Source organism: Temnothorax longispinosus, chromosome 10 (assembly GCF_030848805.1).
Source record: "Temnothorax longispinosus isolate EJ_2023e chromosome 10, Tlon_JGU_v1, whole genome shotgun sequence".
NCBI classification, from domain to species: Eukaryota; Metazoa; Arthropoda; class Insecta; order Hymenoptera; family Formicidae; genus Temnothorax; species Temnothorax longispinosus.
The window spans coordinates 2,741,785-2,768,538 of NC_092367.1; the positions used below are offsets into that span (position 1 = coordinate 2,741,785).

Genomic DNA, 26,754 nt, shown 5'->3' on the forward strand with positions numbered 1-26,754 from the left:
CTACTCGCGCGCGTGTAATGACGCCAGAGACACCAAATTTTTCTCGTTACACCTACGTAAGTAAACGTCACATTCTTATAGTAATTATAATTTATTACATGTGATAAGGGGAAAGTACATCAAATGTGTATCTGCACGTGATAAACGCATCTCAGTTACGTGATAGAGGTCACACATGATCTAAGTGAAGTTCACAAAATAAATTTATAAAACTGCAAAGCGTCAACTTATTCCAGAATGTTCCGTTGTTATTCATTAACATATTGCAGAAATGTAAAATTTAATCTTCTATGCATGTAAATGCAATTTTTTATTTAAAAAAACAATTTAAAAAAAATTGTTATATTTTATTCCCGCAAAAAGGAAATAATGTGATAAAAATGCGATCAATATAAGTTCTATACATTGGTTGAAATAAAATTCTATAAACGGAATGACATCACAAGAGAAGTCGCAATAATTTTATTTGTACATACAAACATACAGATTCTCGTGAACCTTTATGAGAATTTATTGATATAATGTGCGTTATTAGTTAATGGTCAATTTGAATTCCAGCATTGTCAACGATGCCGGACTAACTGGAGGGATGGTTAGCAGGTCTGTAGACAGATCTGTCATGTCCCTGAGCAGATTCTTAAATTATATATATATTTGAGGAAATACTAATCATATACTTGAAGAAGGGGAAAAGACTTGGTTTTATTATGAATCATTGGTTTAGGTCCGTTATTTAGACACGTTATTAAAACAAGGAAAGTTTATATACTTCTAACGCATCTACAATGAATTTTACAATTAGTAATCGGAATGGAAATTCCACTGTGTAACTCTTTCTGAGATGAATCTAACGTCAACAATATAAAGGAAATACTCTTCTTCAGCGATTTATTTTAGAGAATTAGCAAAATTAATAAACTATTATATCTTTCAAAGGATTCTAATCCAGCATATTTTTGAATTAAGTTATATATAAAATATTACAAATATATATTTTCATCTATAGTTATTTTGATTAATTGTCAGTGTATATCTAGTACCTATATTTTAAACACAAATTGGATGTGTAACACCCAGATATTGAAACTAGCAAAATATTGTTGCAAATTTATCATAAAATTAATTAACAATAGCTAACAGAATAGGTTTAATTTCTTTCGAAGAGATATTTATACTCAAAGGAGGGGGAAATAGTTTGTCCCTTTTAGCTTTGGCTGAACTTCAGATTCAAAACAATCAAGGCCTGTCATGTGCAAGCTCTATTCTAAAATGATTGTCACCGCGTATATTTATTGTATATACAGGCCTGCGGTCACTAACGTCCATTAACCGCAATAGAACGGAGTCTCTAGAACAAAGGATAAAGTGAGACAGCAGAAATCGTTTGGCCATTGTTCTCAAAATTATTCTTCAAACGAGAATACAAATTAATATAATATGACTGACTAAGAATATACATTTATAAATGTTTCATTAACACAGTTAATAATTTAAAAATAATAACTTTATATTTTATATAACTGTTTATATTTTTTTATTTAAAAATTGAGTAAAAGATGCATTATCCATACAATATACTTAGAATCAAGGAAACCGAAGATATGACAGAAATTTATATAATTTTACATATATTAATACAAAAGCATTTTTTCGTGATATTGTATTTGGAAAAATATATCTCTTTGGTATTTGTATTTAAAAAAAAGTATTATTTAAAAAATATAATCAACTTTAAAAACTTTTCTCTTTTCGCACATAATATACTGTAGCATGTTATTGCTCGCAAGACTGTTAAATGTAATATTTAATAAAGTGAGATGCTTTCAAATTGTGAAATTTATGACACACAATTATGAAGATAAAAATAATACAATATAAATGTAATAACAACGAATTTATTACGTAATATACAATTATAGTATTATTGGAAAATGGGAGACATCAATCAATGAATTGATCAAAACGACTGTACAACACACACACACGTAATATGTACATAAATTAAAGTTTAAAAAATTCCAATTGAATGCGCGAGACCTGCGTAAATATGCAACGTTGTTGCGCCGATGAAAAAGGTGGTAATCGCCTTAATAATAAGTGCCGACCATGGGCCAGCTAATAAAAATAATGAAAGAAAGTCTAGCATGAGTGGCCTGTACACTGTAAGTACAAGCATACCAATTACTATAGGAACTAAACCACGTTTTAAATCGTGTCTGGACCATAACCAAACCAATGTTGCGGTTGTTATGTGTTGCACCTGTTAGGAACAAATCACATAAGTTTCCATCCGCACGTCTGCCTCAATTTCTCATCATAAAATATAGATAATAAATTCTTACCAAATTGATGTTCGACTCGAGACTCTTTTGAATATATTTCCAATCAAACTCGGCGCCACGTGCTCCAACCCAGAGCAGCAAGAATCTTGTAAGCAGCACTTCAGCTCCTGCCCATCCTATACCAGCGGTTAATACCTTGGCGTGGCCTTTGCCAGGTATACTGTTTAGTACCAACAAAATTCCTACCAGGTCTGCCAGATCAATGGATGACTTTAAAAATTCCTGAAATTTATTTTTCTATTTTTAAAAGGGTGTAGAGCTTTATAACACTTCAAATTATGAATCCTCGCCACATTCTGGTCTAGAGAACCGCTGTACGTTTTTCCAGTTTTCACATTTCTCACGTTTTACTTCAATTTAAATTCAAATCATTTTCTTTATCTAATATTATCATAAACATCTTATTCATAGACTCTATATTTCCAATTCTTACATTACAAGCTTATAAATATTAATTAGAATGAAAATGACAAAGCAACAAAGTCGAGCGGTCTCACGTACCAGAGTGTGGCGAATTAAGGACTCGAAAATAAGTGTGGCTAGCTAGTTACAATATATAAATTAATTTACTGACTTACAAATTCATAATTCAAACAGAAAAGCTTATAAAACAATAAATAAAAAAATCAGGAGTAAATAGGGGCACTATCTATTTTTAGACAATATAAAGTAGATGCAATAAGCAACAGAATTTTAATGCTTGCCTGATTGCAAAGGAAAAGAAAACTTAGGAAAAGAGATCTGACAATACATACTCCAAAAACATCAAAACTTTCTTCTCCCACATTGTCAGCAGTTGGAAAAAATGTTGCGAGCGCCAGCATTTTTACGAGCTGCGTGAATATGTAAATACCACCGGCTTGAATACATTTCCAAAATGCGCCGTACTCCGACCTGAAAACGTTTTTCCTCAATTACACGTCCCTTTAAAACTCACGAGGTTAGAACCGAGAATGCTCCTTGGATACTTACAGGCCGGAATATTTGTAAGTTAAGTAGTATGGCACGTATACCAATGCCAGACAATTTCCGAAGTGATATAGCGTCATTTTTCGGCGATGTTCAGTCAATTTTTGTGATATTACAGAAATGAACGAGTCATAATGAAATTACGGACATCGTGGCATGTCACTATACATCTACTCATTCCACTCTTTTATTCCTATATAGTTCTTCGCAGCTGCGCTGTACTTCTTGCACTTACGATGAAACAGAAATATAATTAGGCGTCAGAGAGAAAAGGAGAAAAAATAGAGAAAGTACAAAAAGTTCATTTATAAAGAACAAATCTTGTGTCGCAAACTGTGGTGAACTCTCGAAACTCGTAGATCATATTTCTCAGCGTTGCTCTGTGGATAAAGAGTGGTTCTGCCTGAAACTTCAACCTAACCCAACCACGCTGTGTAAGCATGCTTTGATAAAAATCTCGTTGTTATTTAATGTATAAAATATTTTAACAAAAAAAATATATATATATATAAATCACGTTTTTTGAAATTGAAACTAAAATATTGTTTTGCCATATATCGTATTTTTATTAAATTAGTCAAAAGATGATCGAACCTGTTAGGTTATAAAGAAAGTGACATAGAAAATATATTTTTTATTGATTTTGCGATTAGCCATCATATTAAACATCGTTTATATTGTTTATATTTTATTATGACATATATGTATCAAAGTAAGTTATATTTTTTATAATCGAAGATTATGTTTTAATAATTTGAAAATTGAAATACAAAAGTGTCAAATGTTCGTGATTATAAAAAAAAGGGCAATGTGGAAATAGCGTACTTTCCAACTACCATTATTCAATTCACCGTTCGATCGTTCGATAAAAGATTTTTTTGACGCCACATTACGTAGGCCCCTCTTTTATATTTTAACCCCTTTGAAAGGGGTACAGCAACCCCTTTCCCCATAAAAAGGGGTAGCTGCTAAAAAAGGGTGCTGCAGCAGCAGAAGTATTGACTATGCTTCTTCCAGCGGTTTGTGAGTATATATACATTAAGATTTTTATATTTTTCATTTAAGTAAGTGTTACAGACATAGTATATAAGTGCTCTTATACAAGTTAAGCTAAGATTCATCAACAACATAAATGAGTTAGATACTAATAAGACATCTATCAACTTTTAGTGTACAAATATTGGATTGGTCAATTTTTTCTCCTGTTTTCTATCAAAATTGATAGGATACGACACATGGGATTTTGGTTGCTCCGTCCGAGCATGCTCGGTATCCCGGAGACTGCTGCTCGCTGTCCCTCTCCAACGTTCCTTACGGAGGATAAACTCCTGGGGGTTGGTCGGGAGCTGCCTGTGATTGGGCAGGCTCGTATTGGATCTACCCCGCGGACTACTCTGCATGGAAAGGGTAGCTCAGTTCGCCACAAGCTGTTGTCAAAACTGCTTCGCAGTGTGCCTGTTTGTCAAGTAGTTGCCAGGATGTCAGGATTATGTGAAGTGGCAGCTTTGAAAGTGTGTAATAAGTGTACATATATCAAGAACCATTTATTGAAAACTTGCAGAGAGAGAAAGAAAAAGACTGTTTCAATGAAGGAATAATATTTGGGTCCATTAAAATTTTTTAAATATATTTATATAGATATATATAGAGATATGCTTATGTTTATTTTTTGTTTTAGAAGTTACTTTCAGTTTTTTAAAAGTAGATCACAAAAATATTCTACAATGTTATATTTAAATACAATCAATCTACAAAAATAAATACATGTGTTAACTAAGGCTACATACATGATTTGTATTTTTTCAGCAAACATTTCTTTTAAATATCCTTTAATATATCTTGAATGATCTTGAGTTTATTTAGGCAGATATTAGAAGTTACCTTCATATTATCTGTAACTAAACTTTTTAAAACTGCAATATTATATAAAATTATTGCTTACTATTTATTGAAGTGCTGATGGAATAGCACAATGAAATTCTCAGTGAGAAAAAAATTGTATCCCTCTCTATCCTTTCAACTCTTCACCCTTTTTCATCCCTTGAATGAAAAAATATTCACCCCTTTCACTTCTTTCATCTGATCAACCCCAAAAAATGTGTACTAGAGCGTTGTATGCTGTACGAAGAGAAATATTGTTAAACAGATTGCCTTAAAGTAAAGTAATAATTTTATATAAATGTTTATAAGAATTATTGAAGAAATAATACATGATAAAAATTGGTAATACCTACATAAGTTATATGCAATATAATGGAATGATATTCCTTTTCACTAGTATATTAATACATATATGAGTATTTTTGTAATAAGTTTGGACTAAAGGGATATAATTTTCTTTCTATAGTCTATATATTTTCTTTCAAATTTACATCTTTTTATCTTCTTTGGGAGTGAGAAATGGGTGGAGCTTACATTCCCTATTGCTTTCCATATAAGCCTCAGGAAAAAGGGTAGTCAGTTTTATGGTGGAGTTCAAGGGTGAAAGAACGTGTAGTGTGACTGGTTTTTCAATTATTTTCAAACAGATGTTTTTCGGTATTCGTAACATTTTTAGTGGGTCTTCAATATTAATATATACATGTAATTTTTATTATTCTACTTTAATTTTTATAAAAATCAAACTCTAATTTTCGGAATATATAGGTATAATATTATTCATTGTACATAATCTGAAGTATATCACGACTGGAAAAGGTATGTCAGTTTGTTTTTTAAACTTTTTATATTTGTGATATTTGGCTATTATTGTCTTATCATTAAAATATCTTGCTTAATAAGTTATTATAAAAATTGTCTTATCGTAATTTTTTTTTTAAGTTTTTACTGCTAAAGAACATTTTTCGATAAAAATAAGTATGATCTATATCGCTTTATTTTTTATAACATTTTTGAAAAAATTGATTTATACTTATAAAGAGGCAACACGTTTCAAATGATATTCGTACGATGGCGCTACAATTGATTTCCTACAACACATTTATTTCAGCAGACTTAATTATAGTACCTTATAATTGCAACAGATGACGTGACTAGTGACTATATGGAATATTTTTTCCAAAATAATTGTATATTCTGAACGAACAATAATTCAGTAAATTATAGTAATTAGGATAAAGCTAATTCATTGTATTTAAAAATATTTGCAACACAATATTTTAACAAATTTCAAGTAATTGATATTTTATGAACTGTTACATATTTTATATGCTTGATTTTTTAATACTTTTGTCAGATCAAAAAGAAAAATATAAGAATTTTAATCTTATTATATTTATTGCATATGTAACATCTTTTCTTATAAGTTTCTCAAAAATAATGAAACATTTTAGTAAAAAAAATAATATACATATACGTTATAATATAAGTCATTATTTATTCGTTCTATACTTTTGTCGTTATTTATATTATATTTAATTCCTTATTATGAAAATCGTAATAGAGATCTAATTTGAAATATAGTCAATTATTATATAGAAAATTCTAAATCTTGTTTTCATATTTTATATACAGCTCATTCTTTCCGATCAAAGAAGCTATCTTTTCCCCACATTTTACCAATCGTGCACAAATGGTTTATTTGGACTTAATGCTTCCTAGTGCTTTTCTCTTGGATTTATCTTGGATTTAGATACGAAGATCTCGGATCCTGAGAGTGACGACACATGCGTCTCTCTCAACCCCCGAACTTCGCACTTTTGTTATCTCCCTTCTTCTTTGATGGACCACACAGCATAGGCGTGTTTGCATTTTCCTCCCTGGGGATCCTTACGGAACGGCGCGCAATTTCGGAAAGCCGATTTCAATTCAGCTCTCCTTTTTACAGGGAGAGACGAAAGCTCGTGCGCGGGCGGCGCAGGATTACGGGAATCGCATAGACAGGCCTGTGAACACGTGCGAAAATCTCGTGTCTCGACGTTTGCGCCTACGGCATCGATCGTTCTTCAGTTTAGCGTTCCTCGCATCGGGAAAATCCGATTTCTCCTCACCTCATCCCTTCGGTAAGTAACACGACTTGCGAGAGCAGCGCATGGTATAGAATATACATCCGATTTGCGGTAAAATTGTTGGTTATATATATATATATACCAACAGAGATCAGGAATTTAAATAAATTCAAAAACATTTCTCTCTATTTTATTTATCTAAAACTTCTATTTCTATGTTATCTATTAAAATATCGAACTTAATTAGGCGTGCAAGTATACATGTATGCGTGTACTTTTGTACAAAATTAATTCTTTATAAATGTTTAAAACAAAACGCTTTCTTCGTTATTTTCGTTATGTAAAACGATAATAAATATATAAATTATTATGAGAGAAATCGTCATGTAAGCTGCATTGTTCATATATTTCCACTTTTTCCATTGACGTTAGGATAATGTATAACGACGAGCTTCATTTCCGGTTCCGGCCTTCATCATTTTCACACCGTCAACTCCATTCTTCCGTGTTCTGCCTGCCTCCGTACATTAACACTATCGCCTCCCTTACACATCGGAAATTTCCGTCTCTTTATGTCGATTCTCAAATCTTGATCCTTTCAGGATCGTTCGACTTCTCGCAGGAAAAACCTAATCTATCTAAATATCGTTCTTTCACGCGTTCACTTTTGTACAGCAGAAAGAAGATTCAAAAAACATTAAGATTGATGTATAGTACGATGAAGAAAGATAATACATGGTGGAAAAATTAATACATCTTCATAGTAATCAGAGAAATGTAGAAAACGGAAAGAAAATTCTATCATTTTCATCCCCATCTCCATATCTCTTTTCCCTTCTCCTTTTGTTTCACGGACGTTGGCATATTTCTTCGTTGTGTCAGTGCCGGGATATGGAAAAGTCCATAGAATGTTTTCCATTCCTTGTGCGCAACGGATAAGCACATTTTTATACGACAGAGAAATTGATATATTTTTCTCATTCAGCGGAAGCAAGTGCAGGAAGGAATAATGTCCTTTCTTCAGGGCTCCAGGGCGAAGTTGTTAATATTCCACCGGCGCCTACGTCCTTTTGGGACAGTGTCTGCCAGCATCCATGTTACCTTTTTTGCTGTTTTTTTTTGCTTAGTTCTATAATACTGGAAGAGAGTACCAGTGCAAGAAAAATTCTCGATTGCGATGTTGGAGTCTAATAAGACGCAAGTTGAATCAGATCGAAATCTTCAAGCGAGTTTCCTTGGAAATTTCCAAGCGGAAGTTCAAAAGTTGTCCAAAGAACATTTAATGGGTGTCTGCAAAGTTAGAATGTCAGATATTTCTCCCTTTTTACGTGTTACTGATTTTTTGTCAAATATGCTTGAGAAAATTGCGTTCAATACGGACAAACACGACTTAAAGATAAAATTTAGATTCGCACAAAAATACAAATATATAATTATATATATATATATAAGATTTTATATTATATTGTACTGATATTTAAGATTTAAATACATATTTATAATTTCATCGAAATATGATGCAATGAGATATGACTACTGGCCTTACCGCATTTTAAACGGAATTGTACAAAAGATTCTTCGTGGTGTCTATTTTAATAATAACGAAGGCGGGGGATGAAGAAGGATTTCAACTGCAAAGATGCTTAATGAAGTAGACGCGGCGTGACTTCCAACCGAACTCTTTGATTGGCCATTAAGCTGCGATTTGCATATTTAAAGCGGGAAAGAAAAAACGGCGGGCCGCGGGTGAAAAAAAGTTTTTAACGAGCATCTCTTTATTATTTAATGTCTGAGACGGTGTTGCGCGGAAGTGACTCTAATTAAAGAGATATAATTGGCGGATGTACAAAGGCGAATAAGGCTCTTCGTTCCGACGAAGCCGCGCTGTCGTCGATATTCTTGCGCGGCGCCGCGCTTCCAATTAATCACTCTTTCGCGCGGCATTAATACTATCCCCGTGTTTTTAAGAGAGGGAACGGTTGTATTATCCGCGCGAGAAACGTTTTATTATACGGGCTGTGCCAGGTCCTCTCTATAAAAATAGAGACTATACGGACAGCCAAAATAATGATGCGCGGACAAGAAGATTTCTATAATGAACTTACTGCATGATGGTGTATAAAATAAAAAATTTTGGTGTATAAAATAAAAAATGTTAAAAATAAATATACTAAAAATTCTCGTGTTATAGGGATTATGTAATACATATGAAATGAGATTATTAGGATTACTTATTGATAAAACTCATGTAATATATATAACTAGCAGTATTAATTTTTTTAACATTTTATTTCAAATGCTCTCGAAATCTGGTCGATGATAAACATATTCTTAATGTTTAAATCTAATAGGTAAATTTTCTATATGTCTATTGTGAGATGGCATTTCTGCAACTATCACGATTAATTTTTCAAAATTAATCAGCTATGTGCTTAAAGTGCATATGGACGAAGGATAGCACTTTGCATTTCTCCCGTTGCACAGTGCGGATACGGTCGTCGAAATATTGCTCGGGCCGTTAAACATTACTGAAGAATGCTTTTAGCATTCCAGATATCGCTAGCTTGTTTGAGTTTCGGAGGTTATCCGAGGCACGATCCGGGGCTAAGAACTGTCCTTAAATGTGCCGTAAACAGGCCCATGTGAAATAGAAGAAAGAGGCGACCGAGAAAGCGAAAGTCGTACTCTAACTTTGTAAAGGTGCCTCGCGCTTTACCAGACCGGCCAGGATCCAATAAAAACTTTACAGCCCCGTAATGAATGCAAGAAATAATTATCTCATGAATACATTAGTTTTAGTATCTCCCGACACGGACACGGCCCGTAAAAGCAGCATTGGATATCTTGACCTACGATTTCCAGTGCGTGCTCGCTTCCCTATGATCCTTAATCGCCACTCGCTCGCCGCCCTTTTTCTCTTTCTCGCAGTCCAGCCGTTCTTCCTTCCTTCCTTCCTTCCTCCTTCCTTCCTTCCTTCATTCTTCCTTTTCTTTATACTTGCCGATATTTTGCCGAAGAAAAATCTGTAGCGAGCATCAAGGGTTTTCTCCGAGGTGTATTTTATTTTGATAAAAATTAATATATTGTTCACAATGAGTAAGCAAGAAATTGTCTTTTGGAGAAATATGATTTTGGTGTAATATTTTGACACATTAATACAAAATATTTTATTGTCGATATAATAACGGTGAGTTTTTCTTATTTTTTTCGGATCTGAATATTTAAGTAACGATAAACAATATGTAGATAATGTACAAATATCGCGTTTGATTCAAAAGGAGTGTCGTTCGTTTCGATTCTATATTAGTGAAAATCCTTTATGTGAATATCCTAACCCCTGCGGGGTGGTGAAGAGTGGGTGGCTGTTGGGGGGGGGAGACGATGTCAGTTAGGTGGAAAGGGAGGTGTGCGTCGGTGCTGTGGCATGGAGTGATTGATCGTCGCCTCGCGACACCCCCGTGTTCTCGTAGAGTGGATAAAGGGGTGGAAAAAGGAGTGGAAACCCTTTCACGCTTTCACGGATCAGTCACAGGATCACGTTTTCCGTGCCATCCCCCTCACCCCTTGGTACACGGGACATGCATCACCCTGCCATCCACTTCTACTTCCCTGACTTGTGCGTTTGCTCGTGTCGATGTCGCGGAGATCGAATCTGCAAACTTTGCGCGATGGGAATGCCCCTCGCGTCGCCCTCGCGGTTTATCGATCCCGCGATACGGTGATATCAATTTTCGGGAACTTTTACGTTTGGATTAAACGCGATTAAAACAAAATGAGGCTACAATTTGATAATTCGCATAATACGCGAAAGACCATCTCGTTTTTTCTTAGCATATTAACTATAATTTGATAATGACGCTCTTTATTCCCGCGACCCGTTGGATTTATCCAACATTTTTCAAAGGAACGATCCGGAGAAAATGTCGCCATCATTTACGGAGCGCATGCTTCATCGGAAGCGAACGGGTAGATGACGGTGGCTCATACATCAGACACCTAATTCCTCCTTTCGCTCGAGTGTTAACTCTTATATCTTATCCATTTAGAAGTTCCATTTGGCGGTGTCCGCGCAGCCGACTGCCTTGTCATTTCCAAATTGACGAGGCCACTATGTGTCGCTGATATCCGCAATTTTCTCGTGCACTGGAATTATCTGCTGGCGAAACCAACAACTTACTAAAGAGTTATTCGCGCGCGCGTATACCGCGTCTTAACTTTCTTGGCTGTGTTGACAGATCCTGATTGAAATAAGGGTGCAAGAGAAAACCTATTATGTGACTCCGAAATTCTTAAAAGTTACCCATTGGCTCATATAAGTTCTAAACACGATTATCTAATGTTACCTTTAATTACAAGTACGTTATCAGTTTAAGAGAAAAATATTAAAATGATTTCCATTAATCGCAACACAATTTTATTATCATTATAAAATGTTTTATTATACAATACAAGAGTTTTGTTTTAATTAAAGATGTACGACTTTTCTAATTAAAGATATACTCGCGATCGATCGATAATGGCCTTTAGTCGAACGATGGCCGCGGCAAATCAACTATGAAGAATTGTGGGGATACAGGAGGAGAAATTGGATATTGCCGCTAAATATTTGAAAGACTTCCGATCCGTAGAATTTCCTTGATATCCCACGGGACGAGCTGCGTCTCGCAAGTTCCCTGGAAATCTCCCCATCTTTTGGTTTTAAGCGACCAATTAACAAAAGAGCTTTTTTTTAGCGTCGTTTTACCGTACGCTCATACGGGAAAGAGTACTATTGATATTGTGTCCTCAAATCGGGACTCAAGTTTTCTCATCTTTATTTCAAGATTTTCCAAGCTTATCCGACGATCTAAAAATCTCAGCAAATAAGAACACTACTCGATCGTTCCTTCGAAATTGCTATTTTCGCTTAATACATTGAGACAATATTCAGCTGTAATAATTTGTCATAATTATTAACCCTCCGTAGTCACACCTATTTTTTCAAACAAGGAAGTCACTCTGGGTCATTTTGACCCGAGACGAACTTTGACCGTTCGCCATTTGACCATTTATCCACCGATCGTGTTGAAAAAATTCTCGAATGCACTTGCGATATTGCTAAATTGATTGCTATAAAAAAGAAAGGCCTCAGGAATTTTTAACATATAAAAAAAATTCGCGAAAAATTTGTTTTTCAAAAAAAAATTTTTTTTTAACTACAGAGGGTGTCATTTAGAGGGCGTCATGCCCGCCAATTTTCAAGTTACGAGCAAGATATTTACGACCAAAGTTGAGGCTCGGGTCAAATTGACCCGGTGTGACTACGGAGGGTTAAACGGATAAAAATAATGTAGAGCTGTATAAATTTATTTTTTGCCGGGAATGTAATAACTGGATAAAAGGAAAAGTTATTTTAAAATCTTTTTCTTCCGTATTAAAAGTTTGCCAGAATCAAAGCTGTCCAGCTTTTGTACTCCGATCGAATTGCTTTACGTTGACTCGTCTATCTTGATCGAAAAGGACGAGACTGTAGACCTCTGGCTCGGGGAGAATTTTAAAATTGACGATTCTAGCCGAGAGACGTAGGTGGAAGTACGATTCCCCTGGTTCGATCCTAGCTTGGATCAGGAGAATGTGTTTTTCCGCGCCCTCAAACACGTCACATGAATAAAAAATATCCTTCAAAGTTGCCAACCCCAGCGTCTGGCGGAACGTACCGGAGTCCCTTGTAGCGGCCAATCGTAAGGAGGGTAGAATTGCGGAGCACTGCATATCGGGGAAAATGGAAATCGAAGGGAAAAAAGGTCGTGTGCTGTCGCGGCTCTCGCCGCAATAAAATCGTAACTTCGATTATCAGTAACAAATTTTGGAGAAAATTCTCACTTTTTCCGTTTATGAATTTATCTTAAAAATAATTATTAACTGTTATTCTATTTCTTTAACAAAATTACTGCTGTAATTAAAGATTAAACAGTTTGCATGTGTCAAAGGAATTCAATTTTTGTTGAATCATATTCAAACTTCTCTTTAGCAATGTACACATCTTTTTCTCAGAGATCATAAAATATAGTAAATCAACCAAAGGATGCAATCTTCTACGATATGCACGTTTCCTTCGGAGCTGATTACTTTCTCCGTTAGTTTTTCTATCGATTATCAGGACCCAAACTATCGAGTCTCTGAGAAAGTTCGACGGGCAGAAATGGCAAAGACGGCGATTCGGTAGGTCGGCGTCGATAGCTTCTTCCCGCTGAAGCTAACCCTAATATATTGGATCGAGTTTACAGGGGGATGGAGTCACGTTGCGCGGGATAGAGCGGGTGGAGATCTGCGAAGGTAGGGGTTGGAGAGGAGGAGAGAGGGGAGGTAGAAAGGTTACGGGTCATAAACCATCCTCAGTCGCTGAAATCGTTCTATATGCGAGCCCGTACGTGTATGCGGGTGTACGTACACGCGCGTGTCCATCTACTTCCGTATCCGTACGGTAGCACGTGTGATTCTCGCGCAGTACGAAGCAGAAGTTGTTTACTGCCTTCTGCGAAACTTTTAAAGTAACGTAATCCAAGTGCGCGTTATACGGCATCGATCGATTCAATCGTGGAGTCGATGTGACATTTATTAATCTTATGAGATATCGATTTTGCGTGATAGAATGTATTTGACACTGGCGGAGAAATTGCGAGGAATACACAGTGCAGAGTATTTGAAATGAGAACGTAAGATGAATATCTTTGCGAAATTTCTGCGAAAATAAGATAGAATTTTCTTTCAGAAAATTGACCTCGAGTAAACTCAGCGATATAAATTTATTTCGTCAATGGCAGTAAAAAGTCACTTTTACCTATATTTTAAATTTTTCTGCATATTTTTAAAAGGATTATTAAATGTAAAATATCTGTATCACTATTATTAATCGAGATAATTTGTACCTATCGATTTTCGGATACTATATGACTTATGGAGACACATTGCTGACAATTTAGGTTGAGAACCACGACGGGTGTGTAATATGAAGATAAGATGTCCCCCATGTTCCCATGTGCCAGGCTCCTCGATCGGGGATTATGTTGCCATCTACGTTGTCCCACCCCCTCGAACGAAAACATCCCGTCGTAGTAGCGCCGACCAGTCAGACCAACCCCATTACCTTTCGCACTCTTACGTTCGTCATTTCTCGTGAATCTTCGTTTCTTATTTGTCGTAAACTCATTCGAGGAAAATGGGCAAGCGTTTATTTCTACTTCTCGAAATCACTTGCATTTTTCGTCGAATTACCGAGATTATATGTATGTGCGTTACGTAATTTTCAAAGACGATACTCTTTGGATATACTCGCATCTCTTAACGAATTATGATACTCTTCGGGAGGGAAAAAAAATTAGCGAATTTATATATTTATGTAACGCCGGAGAAATGACGCGCAAGATAGTACACTCATGATTTTTTTAACGCGGCGCGTTTTATGTTCTTATGGTGCGCTTACGATCGCACGCGCCCTGACTCCCATGTTATTTTACAGGGGTGGCTAAAGTAGATTTTTATGAATCCACCAGGCGTGTATACATCTCGCAGTTGATGCGTTAAACTCTGCGTGATGTTTTTCCGATAATCTTTTTTGTAGCCCGTGTTCGACAGATCTCGAAATTCTCCCATTTTTCGTTGTTTTGATAATGGCTAACATTTATATTTTATTAACATTTGTTAACTACAATAATATCCCGCTTAAACGATTCAGAGTGTTTTTAGAAGAAGAATCACAGAAAGAAGTTTCCAATTCAGCTTCAGTCAAGATATTAAATAACATTTATTGTGGCATCATTTATTAAGTTTAAAGAAAGCTAAAGTTCTAGAGAAAATTCTCTCCATTTCTTTTCCTAGCTTTAAAAAAATATATATATAGAGATTTGCGATGTATATTATTATGTATGTATATTATTACATATATATAATAAAAACTATCGCAGGTATGAGTCTCTCTCAAGATGATTATGACTAGCGTCAAGACCCTGTTCGTTTTCGCGAAATATTTCCTCGATTTTCCAGGGAAACACTCTTAGTCCTTTTCATCCCTGACATAAGAAATCGTCAGCATTCCGAATGGTAAGTCCAGTGTCAGCCTAATGTATGTCCAGCGTGGCGAGGGTGTGCTTGATTCATTTCACCCTCGGGGTCCCCGCTGGCGGCGCGCAATTCGCCACGCATTTCAGGAGTCTTCCCGCTCAACTCGTGCACGCGAATAAAAAATCCACCCTGCAAGACTTTACACGGGCGTCATAAGCTGACGCACTTAATTTAAAGATCGTCCCAGCGTCGAAAAGTCTCGGAGCGAGGGTCGTTCCCCTCGGTCTCTCTCTTTCTCTGTCTTTTTCCTTCTTTTCCTCTTTTTTTTCTGCCGGTCACAGTTCATGCAACTCCGCGGGGGCGGCTTTACAATCCGAGCATTCCGCTTTACAGTTCATTTCGTTTGCGGCGGCGCGCTTTTCCTCTTCATCGAATTATTTCAAACGCGTCGACGGAAACGTTCTTCCATTGTGGCCGGCGCGGCGTTTCCGAGGCGCCGCGCCGCGTCGCGATTTCTATCGTAATAGTGACGCTCTGCTTTTCTTCCCAATATGCCTGTACTCGCTGTTACTTGCAACGCTATTCAATATCTTTAATTATTATTCACTCATTTGCATCTACAAAACTATTAAACTCAATTGCAGATTATTTTACGTATCTTTGATATGTAACACAATTAATGCAATACGCGCGCGATACAAACATATTGTATCAATCCGTTTAATCGTATTAAATATAATTGTTTTAAACAAAGCTTTTATTCGACATCCAATTAACATAGGTGCTTTATTAATCCGTCAATTTCGCGACACTTTACGGTCCCGATCCACTTGGTCGTCGTTGACATAAGATTCGAGATGCCAGTAACGGCAGGGTGAGGAAGAGAAAGAGAGAGGGTCGCAGCTGCGTAGGCATGTGGCAAATTGCCAGGCTGCCCGCTGGAGCCGTTCACGAAGGTGGAAGCGCCTCCGCGAAGAACGAAGTGGACCCAGCAGGGAGGGCGAAGCGAAGGAGAGGACGATGTACGTCGCGGCGCGCGGCGCGGCGCGGCGGTACGAAGGAACGATACGACGACGCGAGGCGAGATGGAAGGCAGAGAGGCGGCCGGTAATCTGTGATTCAAAGAGAGCGATCCATCTTGCGACATGCCAGGATTCAATCGGCGGCATTTGTTTGTGAAATCAGTCCCGAAGGACTCTCCCTGTCGCTCCTCGTCTTCTCCACGTCCCTCCTCGTACGATTCTCCGATTGTCTCCGCGCGGCCACGACAAAACCCGCAGGACCGAAGGACGTGAATGGAAAACGCCGGATTTGTCTTATCGACGACGGAGTGTAGAAAGCGATTATTCTGATTCGTCACTAGCGCGAAACGGATAATACGGACAAATTTAGGTGTCTTTACAACTACGTCAGTTTCGTGCGACGTGCGACGTGCGTACAATAAGTATTTAACGCATGCGACTTCATTTAAAAATAAAAATAATTTATTTCTTGGAAATTCACTTTCAAGTAACTTTTCAAGAACATTGCGGAAACATTATTATACGTGACGTCATTTGAAACATTTTCATCAGCGAGCGGCAAAGGAGCGCCGGCCAGGGCGTGCCGCATGATCGACGCCAAGCACAGGGGGCTAATAAGGCCATATATATTTATTCAGCTAGTCGGGGGTGGATTTTATATCCTTGGACAGGACTGGCGGACGGAAAGAGAAACGAGAGGCGAAGGGAAGAATGTGTCGGGGAGAGAAGGACGGCGCGGCTTAGCATTCGGAAAATACTGAGGATAGATTCGTGCGTCTGATCCGTGCCAGATCCCATAAAATGACCCTAGCACGATCGAGTGCCCGCCATGCCGTGGCCCGCGCCCCTGTAGTATCGCGCGCTAGAGGCTACCCCAGAAAATTATTGCTCTCCTTATACATTCGTTCGTACTGCCGAATTGGGGCCGAGGCGAATAAACTTGTGCCCTTTAGATACGGAAAAGTAACAATGGACGAAGAAAGAGAGTGGCATGCAAGGTAGAAAAAGACTGGAAGAGAACGGAGAGGATGATTATTTGTTCTGAGAAAATTCAGTAAAATTGTCTATTCAAAAGAAACAAGCTTAAGTATATGATTACGAAATAAAAAGAATTACACATTTGAAAATAAGAAAAAAATGATATTTAATCAAACCTTCGTTAAGTTGATTTCAAATTTGTTAAAATATCACGAATAGAAGAAACAAATAGTATAAATGATATATCAACGAATAGCATCGTTTGAATAGCCGTCGTAAATATCAAGTGCCTCATATATGTTAGAAAAACTGCGGAATCTTATCATTTCAGTTGCGATTGAGGAAAGATAACGAAGATGCTACATATATCTCGGAGCATGCAAGTTGGTCTTGTAGCACGCGAACATTGAATCATAAATACCGCGCGTTAGCCACAATTACCAGAAGAATAGTAACGGAATAACTTAATAAGCGGAATCGTTTGGGCGTACGCAACGATGTTAACAGTGTTGCGCCAAGGATACATTACGCCAGGCCCTCGAGAGCTGGCTTTCCAATATATTAGCAATTATTATAATATATTACACGCTCACGCGCACGCTTTTATAATAATTGCCGCGGTTAAATCTAACGCCGCGCTACTATTGTTTGCATCTTAGATTGTTGCAATAAATCTGTTGAGCAACGATGAAGTTTGCCGTGAGTATCAGAGCGTTACCGGTTGATAACATGCTCCGATAATGGAAAGAACATATGTATATATTTTATATTTGCACATATATTTTTTTTTATACGCAGTAATGAGAGTGAGGAAACTGGAAGAAATTTCTTTTACGATGGTAAACACAAATTATTATCGACATTTTATGCGCATATTAAATTTAATATGCGTATAATTTATCACGTTTCGCCGGAATAGAAAGCAACACTCATCTACATAATATTATTATTATTTTATTACGATTATTTTATAGCAAAAGTCAATAGTATAAGGAAATAGATTTTATTAGTGTTTTGCACGTAACATATTTGTAGATAAGCGTATCGTTGTAATTGCATTACTCGGTTACTGACTTTTCACGTCACTTACTCTGTTCGAGTTCTTTCTGCTGGCCGTAGTGATAATCGAGGAATCTGTAACCTTGCGTGAGTTGGGCCCCGGCATTTGTGATGTGGCATGCTAACAGCAACAAATTTCGCGGTTGTACTTTCCAAGCGAACCGCATGAACACCAGGGAATACAGGGTCAAGGCTATAAACAAATCAGAAAGAAACTTAAATCAAATAAACTGACGCGTGTGTAAATAATATGTAAATTAATATAATAAATTTACTACCACACATGATTTATCATCTTATTATTTCATTATTATCGAGAAATAGATTTTAGAGTATAATGATTTTAGATTTCTTCGTTACGCGAATACGCAGTTCTCTCAGAGACATTATATTTACGAGACTCAGGGGAAACTCTTTGGCGTAGCGGCCGCGTTTGAGAGATTAAACGTGATTAAACTTATAACATTTTACTGTAACATTTTATTTGCAGACTCGTTTTAGGTCGGTATGCACCCCAGACATTTGCAACGTGCCGCTCATTAAGAAATAAACGGTTATTTGCTGCGCTCGAGCAGCAATTATTTTATGGGTCCCTCTCGAGCCTCGTTCCCCCTCCCTCCCTCCGTTAGTCGCGCATCAACTCGCTCTGTCGCGATTATTACGAGACGGTGAATGAATTCTTCGAAAGGTCTACCGGTAAAGCTATATATCGAACTCACCTAAAGTCATTTTGCCGCTAATGATTTTCGGATGCTTTCGCGTGTCGGATATGGTCGCTATAGGTATCATCCAGTTGAATACTGGACCCCAGAAGTGTGTGCTTAAAAAGTAGTTCGTTTTTTTCCATAAATTGTACTCTTACGCGAGAGCCGAGTACAATTATCTTACAAAAGAGGAACCATCACGATCAATGATTTTTATAATATTGGAAATCATTACAAAAAAAACATTGTAGTTTTTTTTTAATTGAAAAAATATCGATTTTAATTATTTTATTTTACGCACGTACAATATTTTATAAGTCAATCCATCTTATGTATGTTAAATGAACATTACCTTAAAAAATAATCTCTGGTTTCTTTAGTTAGCAGAGATTTCGTCATTCGCTTAGACATGACGAAAGAAGTCGGAATACGATATCAACAAGATTTTTAATCACGTTCGCTACAAGATTATACGTGCAGCAAATCGGTTATGTATTTGCCTTGTATGTAACCTAAACGGCTCCGACACTGACAGTTCCAACTGAAAGGCGTCGAGATCAAGCGACGATAAAACCAATACCGGGATATATAAGTTGATTTCTGTAACTTCTGTTACCGCGACTCGTTACACGATTTATCACAGAAACGTGATTTCGCTTATTATCTCGAGAATTTCTAATGGGCGTCGATTTGCGCCGCAATTTTCTCTTTGAGCTTGAACTGATGTAATTGCACTGTCACACCACTAACATTTTTTTCAGCAATTAGGTTTTAAAACTTTAACATGCTTACAAAGCGCTATGACGAGCATTGAGGATAAACAGAGTGACGTTATCACAACGATAACAAGGAGAGATTATAAATCATTTGCCAAGACTGAGTATAACGCGTTTCATACTTTAGTTTGAAGTTACTTTTTCAAATTACCGCACGTCTTTTATGATAGTTGTCACGATAGTTGCGCGATCTCTTTAGTCGGATCTATGACTACTGAACGCTAACTGTCGTCTGAATAGTGAGAAAACCGGAATTTCAAGTCGAGATTTCTCGCGTCACTGATGTTTACGCTGTTTACGAGCCTCGCTAGATATGGTTTCGTAACAAACGTATCTTTTCATAGCATAGCCAATGATCCGCGTATCGAGGTCGCCTGCTTATCAGTCGTGTACTATTTACCTATGCAATGTAAATGAAGAATAATTATCATATATATAATGGATATTGTATCCACTGCACGTTAAAACATTTAAATATATGCATAAATACTGTACGTATTTACGTACAGTATTTATAATTTTAATATTTGATGTATTTGTTAATCTCCGTATATATCAATAAAGCGCATTAGTTTTTAGGTAAAAGCGCACAAAGTTTCAATATTTCTATACATTTTGAATTTAACACAAATAATGATAAATCTATAATAAAATATTTTTAAACCAATTGTTACGCGTTTCACAGTGGAGAATATATGGAGTATATTCTTCATTTATACATATATCGGTCGACTAATTTTTTCACTGATTGATCACTAGACAAATTACACGTACCGATCCATCTTTTCTCACGACCCTTCATTATTCGTTGATCGATATGCATAACAGTTTGCACGCATATTTGTCACGATCCTTTTTTTTTATATCGATCTTCGGACGGCGCCACCCCCCTCATAATAAATGCACAGGTTATTATTTCGCGCGTATAATATTGATGGTGCTATGAATGTTGCATGGAGGGGTACGCGGCGTTCTGAACGTGGCTCAACGGGGGTGGAAACCAGCTCGCGTATGGGGGTTGTAACGGGAGATGCTGCGGGACGCATGCGCTGCTACGGGAATAGTATTATTGATCTAAGAAGGGGATGGACTATGGGACCCTCGAAGACCAGCAGTGTGTCGAGGCGATCCCGGCACCCTCGGCCTGACGATATTTCAAGTTCGATAAGCGACCATGATCGCTTTAGCTTCGGAGTAATTCTTTTCTTTTGCGATACTAATAGACTGCACTATTTTATATAATTTTGGAAATTTAAATGCCATTGTTTAAGTATAAGAGTCTTATATTACAATGATACACATTTAAATTTAAGAGTTACTTTTCAGTATTATTATGTTAATGAATTCTATTTTTACTTATTATTGTCAGATTTTAAAAGACGTTAATATTTAGTTAGTTAGGTATAGTTTACCATAGCTCATTAACATAATTTTGTTTTCTAGCTGTATATGATTTTTAAAATAAGTTTGAAACACGTATTTTAAATATTTTGATATTTTACGTTATAAAAATTAGCAATCCTTCACATTTATTGTTCAATATTTATCTTTACACTATCTTTAACTTTACGAGTCTTATATCAAATTTCAGCATTAATATGCGCAAGCCACGTTTTGCATTTGAAAAAGATGGAATAAAATTGAAGAGGGTGAAATTTTCTTAAACTTTTATAAAAGCAGAAAAAGAAAGGAAATGAGAAGAGATATCTCTCTTTATTTTATCCGTCGTATCCAATTTTCTATCTCGATTATGTATCGAGTGCCCCGGCAGGCGCCCGGTGTACACGTACCTAAAATCGACTATGTTTCCTGCATATGCATTCTCGCATGTAGCATTCGCACGAGTGTTTCTCTCCCTTTTCGAAAGCAAATCCTTATCCCGCGGTCCCTAGGTCCCCCAGGCCACCATCCGAGGCACTCAAGAGTATTGCCGCTATTTTCCGTCTCGCGTATTACGCCGTGCTGCATTTTGCGATCCTCCCGGAATGTCATTTACACGCGACGTTCCCTTTGACGTGTATCAATATTTATTCTGCTTTCCCAGCCGCTCTCCGAGAATCTCCCGAGGTCGTTACATTTATAACATTTGACTCCTCGTATTTCAAGAACATAAAGGTATATACCTATAAGACTTAGATATAATATTATCTAAAACGCAAACGGTAACGGAGAAAAATGTTACTTCTCTTTCTTTGATGTGTAATAAATAGTCAGAAAATGTTACTAATTGGATTAAATGGGACTAAAATTGTATTAAATTATAAACAAGGAATGCGATAGTCAAAGTAAAAATGTTATTAGTAGTAGTTTACGAAAATTATACTGAATTATAAATAAGAAATGCGCAATTTTATATTGCATACAGATTAAATTACATCGGGAAAAGATAACTACTCGAAGTTGAATGGATTCATTAGTTATTTACGCGGGACGTAGAAGCGATGAAGAGGTTTTGGCTTTGTCGAAACAAAGTTTCGTCCCTCTCGCATTGATTCTTGCCGAGGTACAAAGCAACAACGCGCGATACATTCGCACGTATTTGATTTGTATTCGACTGGAGGAAATGGCGCGGCCTCTCTTGCCTCTGATGTCTCTTGCTGACGCGCTCCGAAAAACCTTTTCTACTTTTCCGTCGTCGTTCCCGTTCGGTGGATCCCCTCGGTTCGTTCCCGGCCGACGCTGATCTGAATGCGTCCTACGTATTTGCCAACACCCCCGCTATACGCTCTTTTCAGAGAGAACCGTCGACAAGCACACTCGCCGTCCGCGCACGACACACGACTTTCATCCCCCTGCGAATAAAAAGTCGCGCGTTCACGTAAGTCTGACTCGCATTCGACGACGGAATCGCCGCAAATCATCGCCGCATGAAGCAACATGATTGTTTTTTATCTACTGGATGTTGAATCTCTATTAAATAGAAATTAGACAGCAAAATAATAAATTGAATTTGTAGAGCAATGTTTCATATTTGTATATATTAGATATTATATTATATAATTTGTCATAGCTAATCATTGCTCAATAATTACTCAATAAATTCAATTTTCACAATTATGTCATGCCAATTGCATATCGCGATCAATGCATTCCTCAATATAAGTCCGCGTTTCATTAAAATTTCACTAGCGACTAGTAATTACCGATTGGACTTAAACGAGAGTGTCTTTTCCCTTTGTGCGCGTCTAGTCCCTTTGTCCGCGTATTCCGCTCTGACAATGCTTTTAATTATCCGCCGCGGTTCGATGTATAGAATCGAATTACAGGCTGTGGTCCCCGTCGTATGAAACGAGCACTCCGATTGATGTTGAGATAATTAGTGCACAATTAAGGAAGGAATAATTGCCAGATTCCGACTGACTCGCCCGAATGTCCGTTACAGTTATCTTACAACTTATATTTCATTGTCCTTATCTCATATATCATTACGAGCAAACTAAGAACTTATAAAATTACGAACATTTAATTATATACTAGCAGCCCCCCTCCCTCTCTCTCATGTCTCATGTCCACTTTTCGAAAACTTTATATGTTCGAACCTTTTGCTCAAACTTTATATCGAAATTACGCATGACTTAATAATTCATATGTTTTAATCGCGTAATCGCGCTTTCCGCTATTGGAGTGTTGGTTTCTGTGCTTTTCGCGGGAAATAAAGGAATCTGACATTCTTGCAGGCGTTCTCTTGGTTACACTCGTACATCAACGTCACTTAAAGTCAGGAAAATTTCTCTTAACAATTTTTCTCGCCCGCGGGCCCAAGCGCAAAAGAAATTGTCTGCAGGTACGTATCTTTCGGCGCAGTAGCCGGATAAAATATGTCATATGACTTATATGGCGTATGAGCCAATGTATTGTTACTGCAATGGTATTAACTTTAGAAGAATATTTTTAATGAAAATTAAATAACAATATTTGAATTGTTTTAAAGTAATTTACGTGTTCATAACTTTATATCTTCGCTTTGTTATTTGTTATATAGATAATTGATAATTAAATAGCTTTTATATTCTATGACAGAAACTTTCTTACACTTCCGATGGCATCCTCTTTGATCGCTTGTTTTTAATTAAAAACTGAAATATGATAGACTGGCCGCCAATATAGTATCATTAATATAATTCTGCAGAGCTTTCCATTTGAACATTCTTTCGTTTAATTATATAACAGTTCCAATTGAGCGGAGATATTATCAATTTCTGCTATAATTGTTTCGCCATTAGATTACTTTATCTAATGGAGTATATTTCTTCTATAATTATGAAAAATGTATATAATCGGAAATGTTAATTTTCCAGTAACAATCCTAAACCACTAAATATAATAGTTTAAATTTAAGCAGTTTCAAGTATTCGAAATTCGCAACTACACATATAGAGCAATATGTTACGGCCGAAGTATTGATTTTCCACATTTGTCAGAACGGATGTAGCGCGTGCGGCGCGGCGGAGCTGTCACGTACGATTCGTGACTATTCAGCGTACCCTCCTTTCCGATGCATTGCCATAGCATAGTTCAACTTGGAACAGCGCATTCATGCGACGAACGATGCAAAGAGGATGCGTGGGCGGTTCGGCAGCGGCCCGGTCACGTGCAATCTCCGAAAAGTGCAAGTATCGGGGAAGAGACTTATGAGGGCTACACGTGAATACGGACCATTATTCCGCGCGATAAAGCAATTTCCTCGCACTCACGGAATTATGTTTCTGCTATTTAGCATCGGTCCGGATATCGAGCGAGGGAGAAAGGAGAATGCCGGAGCGAGCCGGAATGGGAAGGACGGAGAGGGAAGGAAAAGAGGGACAGGATCGAGAAAACGCGAATAGGGAAAACTCGAACCGACGGACCGGACCACCGCGAGAAAACGGCGGAGTAAACGGAAATGGAAACTTCATCGATAAGATCGTTGTTGCTGTACGTACTACGAAACGATTCGTTATCGTCACCGATCGATCACGGCGCGAACCCGCCATTTTTAGACTCTACTTTAATCTCGCTCCAGTTGTGAAACGACTATTCATTCTCAAAACTTTCGTTTTGCTAAAGATTAAAGATTATACGCGAGCAATTTTATTAGAGAAACGGCGCAACATATGTATGTCCGGGCATTTAGAAATCTCTCGCGCCACAATTTTTCTACGCAAAGATATATATTACCTAAATTACAAATTCTTTTCCCTTACACCTTTATAGCCATGTTTGTAGAGAAACATGCATCTTCGTTATACCGTTCCTTCAGTAAATGTGAGCGTGTATATATGTGTGCTGCCTCTCTTCGCGCTTTCTCCTCTCTTCCCTGAGAAGTAATCACAATATGTATGAGAGGCGAGAAGACAGAAATCCGTCGAGATACGAAGCTCACATAGCACTCAGTTTTCTCATTGGAATTGCAACTAGTTCGCTTCTATGGCGAACTACATACATTATTCCATGCCCGGTAAAATTTTAGGCAAAAGATCAAGAGAGTATCTTTTACCAGCAGCTTTCCCTCGTTTTACATTTTTTTTTAAGCCATCGTGTTTATTTAAGATAAATACGATTTTAGAAACTGTCAATTAAGTTGAAACGTTAATTTATTAATTAAAAGGTAATTAGTCCATTTTGCTTATTCATTTTATTTCATTCAATTACAACTAAAACGTTTGGTTACTTCGAGTTTTCATTACAGACCTAGTTATACATTTTGAACATTTATTGCATATGTTGATCCTTATTTCTAAATCTTGAACTCCCCCCCCCCCCGGTCCAATCTTGTACGTTTACAGTAAAAATAACCGCGACCGTGTTTTAAAAGCGATAAAATGTACGCACGAAATGCGAAGATTCACCGTTCCGCAAACTACCCCCGCGTTCCCATAAATATGGAGTCCGTTCGAGGGGTAGACTAGGTGGGACGAATAATATCCGTCGTGTTTTCTTTAGCTCCGTTGAATTATTATACGATTCATGTTTCGAATTGACTTACAAAATACAAAAGCGGAAAGAGCGGGATGTTATTGTACAGCGGGGGATAGCGAGCGGTGGGAATATAGGCAGCGGGGTGATATACCTCCGAGGTAAAACCGTGTATTTTTATAGAATCGCGTCCACGATGCTTCGCCATCGCGAATGAACATCGCGAAAATGTGTATCGCGAATGAAGTTTTCCCATACCCCCAGTGGCCAGTCGGAACTTGATTGTAAAAGTTCTAGCGCAATCCATCCTACGGTTTTGAAACCGTGCGAAACTTGACTTACGATATTAAACATAGGTCTAAAAATTTATATACTTATACATTAAAAATAAAAGTATATTAATGTAATAAAAATATTATATGTAAAAATATAAGAAAAAGTATGCATTTATATTAAGTTTTATTGAACGGACTTATATATTTAATAAAATTTCTGATTCAATTATTTTAAGTGTCTAAATTCTACGGGACAATCGTCGATAAGCGATATACATGCCAAAATCTTCCTTCACCTTTGCGCAGACCGTGTCCGAGGGAGAAGGGGGATATAGGCACATATGAGATCAGATTCAACGATCCTTCTGTCCGGCTGATCGGCTTCCCGAGTTTCAAGGAGAGCCAAAGCTGGAACCAATAAAAATGCCCGGCATTCTCCGGCTCTTACGGCTCATCCGCCGCTCCGTTCGTGGACCTTAGCACGCGCCTCCATCTCCTCCTATATCCTCTTCCCTCATCCCTCTTTTCGGATCTTCTTCCCCTCCTTTTCATTCCTTACCTTTTCGTTTCTTCTGCACGGATCCTCCTCTCGCGCCACGCTGCTGGTACCTTCCTTGTCCTTTCCCGAAGCCCATCAAAGACTAACCAAATATTTGGCGAGGTCCTCGTCCACCCTCCTCCCAGCGGAGGAGGTGGCGGCGGCGGGCTGCCTGACGCTTTAAACGTTACTGTTTCACCACACGCGGA

General features: G+C 37.3%; 2 protein-coding genes and 1 pseudogene across 3 annotated transcripts; 1 reads left to right on the forward strand and 2 right to left on the reverse strand.

The window, feature by feature from the left end:
• Positions 1-1,879: 1,879 nt before the first annotated feature.
• On the reverse strand, positions 1,880-3,535 carry LOC139820623 (BOS complex subunit TMEM147). 2 transcript variants are annotated; one of them, XM_071791030.1, is made up of 4 exons: positions 3,315-3,535; positions 3,098-3,236; positions 2,343-2,564; positions 1,880-2,260 (listed from the first exon to the last, which is right to left on the reverse strand). In XM_071791030.1, the coding sequence occupies exons 1-4, from the start codon at positions 3,389-3,391 to the stop codon at positions 2,009-2,011; spliced, it is 690 nt and encodes a 229-aa protein (XP_071647131.1). In that variant the 5' UTR covers positions 3,392-3,535; the 3' UTR covers positions 1,880-2,008. The 2 variants fall into 2 exon arrangements, with proteins under 2 accessions (XP_071647131.1, XP_071647130.1); XM_071791029.1 differs by having other exon boundaries at positions 2,343-2,579.
• Positions 3,536-3,794: 259 nt separating this feature from the next.
• On the forward strand, positions 3,795-23,773 carry LOC139820627 (uncharacterized; annotated as a pseudogene).
• LOC139820625 (mitochondrial pyruvate carrier 1-like) lies at positions 18,286-20,097 on the reverse strand. Its single transcript, XM_071791031.1, has 3 exons — positions 19,414-20,097; positions 19,077-19,177; positions 18,286-18,550 (listed from the first exon to the last, which is right to left on the reverse strand). Exons 1-3 carry the CDS (start codon positions 19,470-19,472, stop codon positions 18,381-18,383), a joined length of 330 nt encoding a protein of 109 aa, XP_071647132.1. The 5' UTR covers positions 19,473-20,097; the 3' UTR covers positions 18,286-18,380.
• Positions 23,774-26,754: the final 2,981 nt, after the last annotated feature.

Excerpts from the sequence above, each read along its gene's own strand:
- LOC139820623 (XM_071791029.1), bottom strand. The coding sequence starts at position 3,391 with ATGACGCTATATCACTTCGGAAATTGTCTGGCATTGGTATACGTGCCA. Across the intron at positions 2,580-3,097 it reads AAAGTTTTGATGTTTTTGGA|AAAAATAAATTTCAGGAATT; the intron begins GTATGTATTGTC and ends TTTTAAAAATAG. Across the intron at positions 2,261-2,342 it reads TCGAGTCGAACATCAATTTG|GTGCAACACATAACAACCGC; the intron begins GTAAGAATTTAT and ends TGTTCCTAACAG.
- LOC139820625 (XM_071791031.1), bottom strand. The coding sequence starts at position 19,472 with ATGTCTAAGCGAATGACGAAATCTCTGCTAACTAAAGAAACCAGAGAT. Across the intron at positions 19,178-19,413 it reads ACCAGAGATTATTTTTTAAG|CACACACTTCTGGGGTCCAG; the intron begins GTAATGTTCATT and ends CTACTTTTTAAG. Across the intron at positions 18,551-19,076 it reads TAGCGGCAAAATGACTTTAG|CCTTGACCCTGTATTCCCTG; the intron begins GTGAGTTCGATA and ends ATTTGTTTATAG.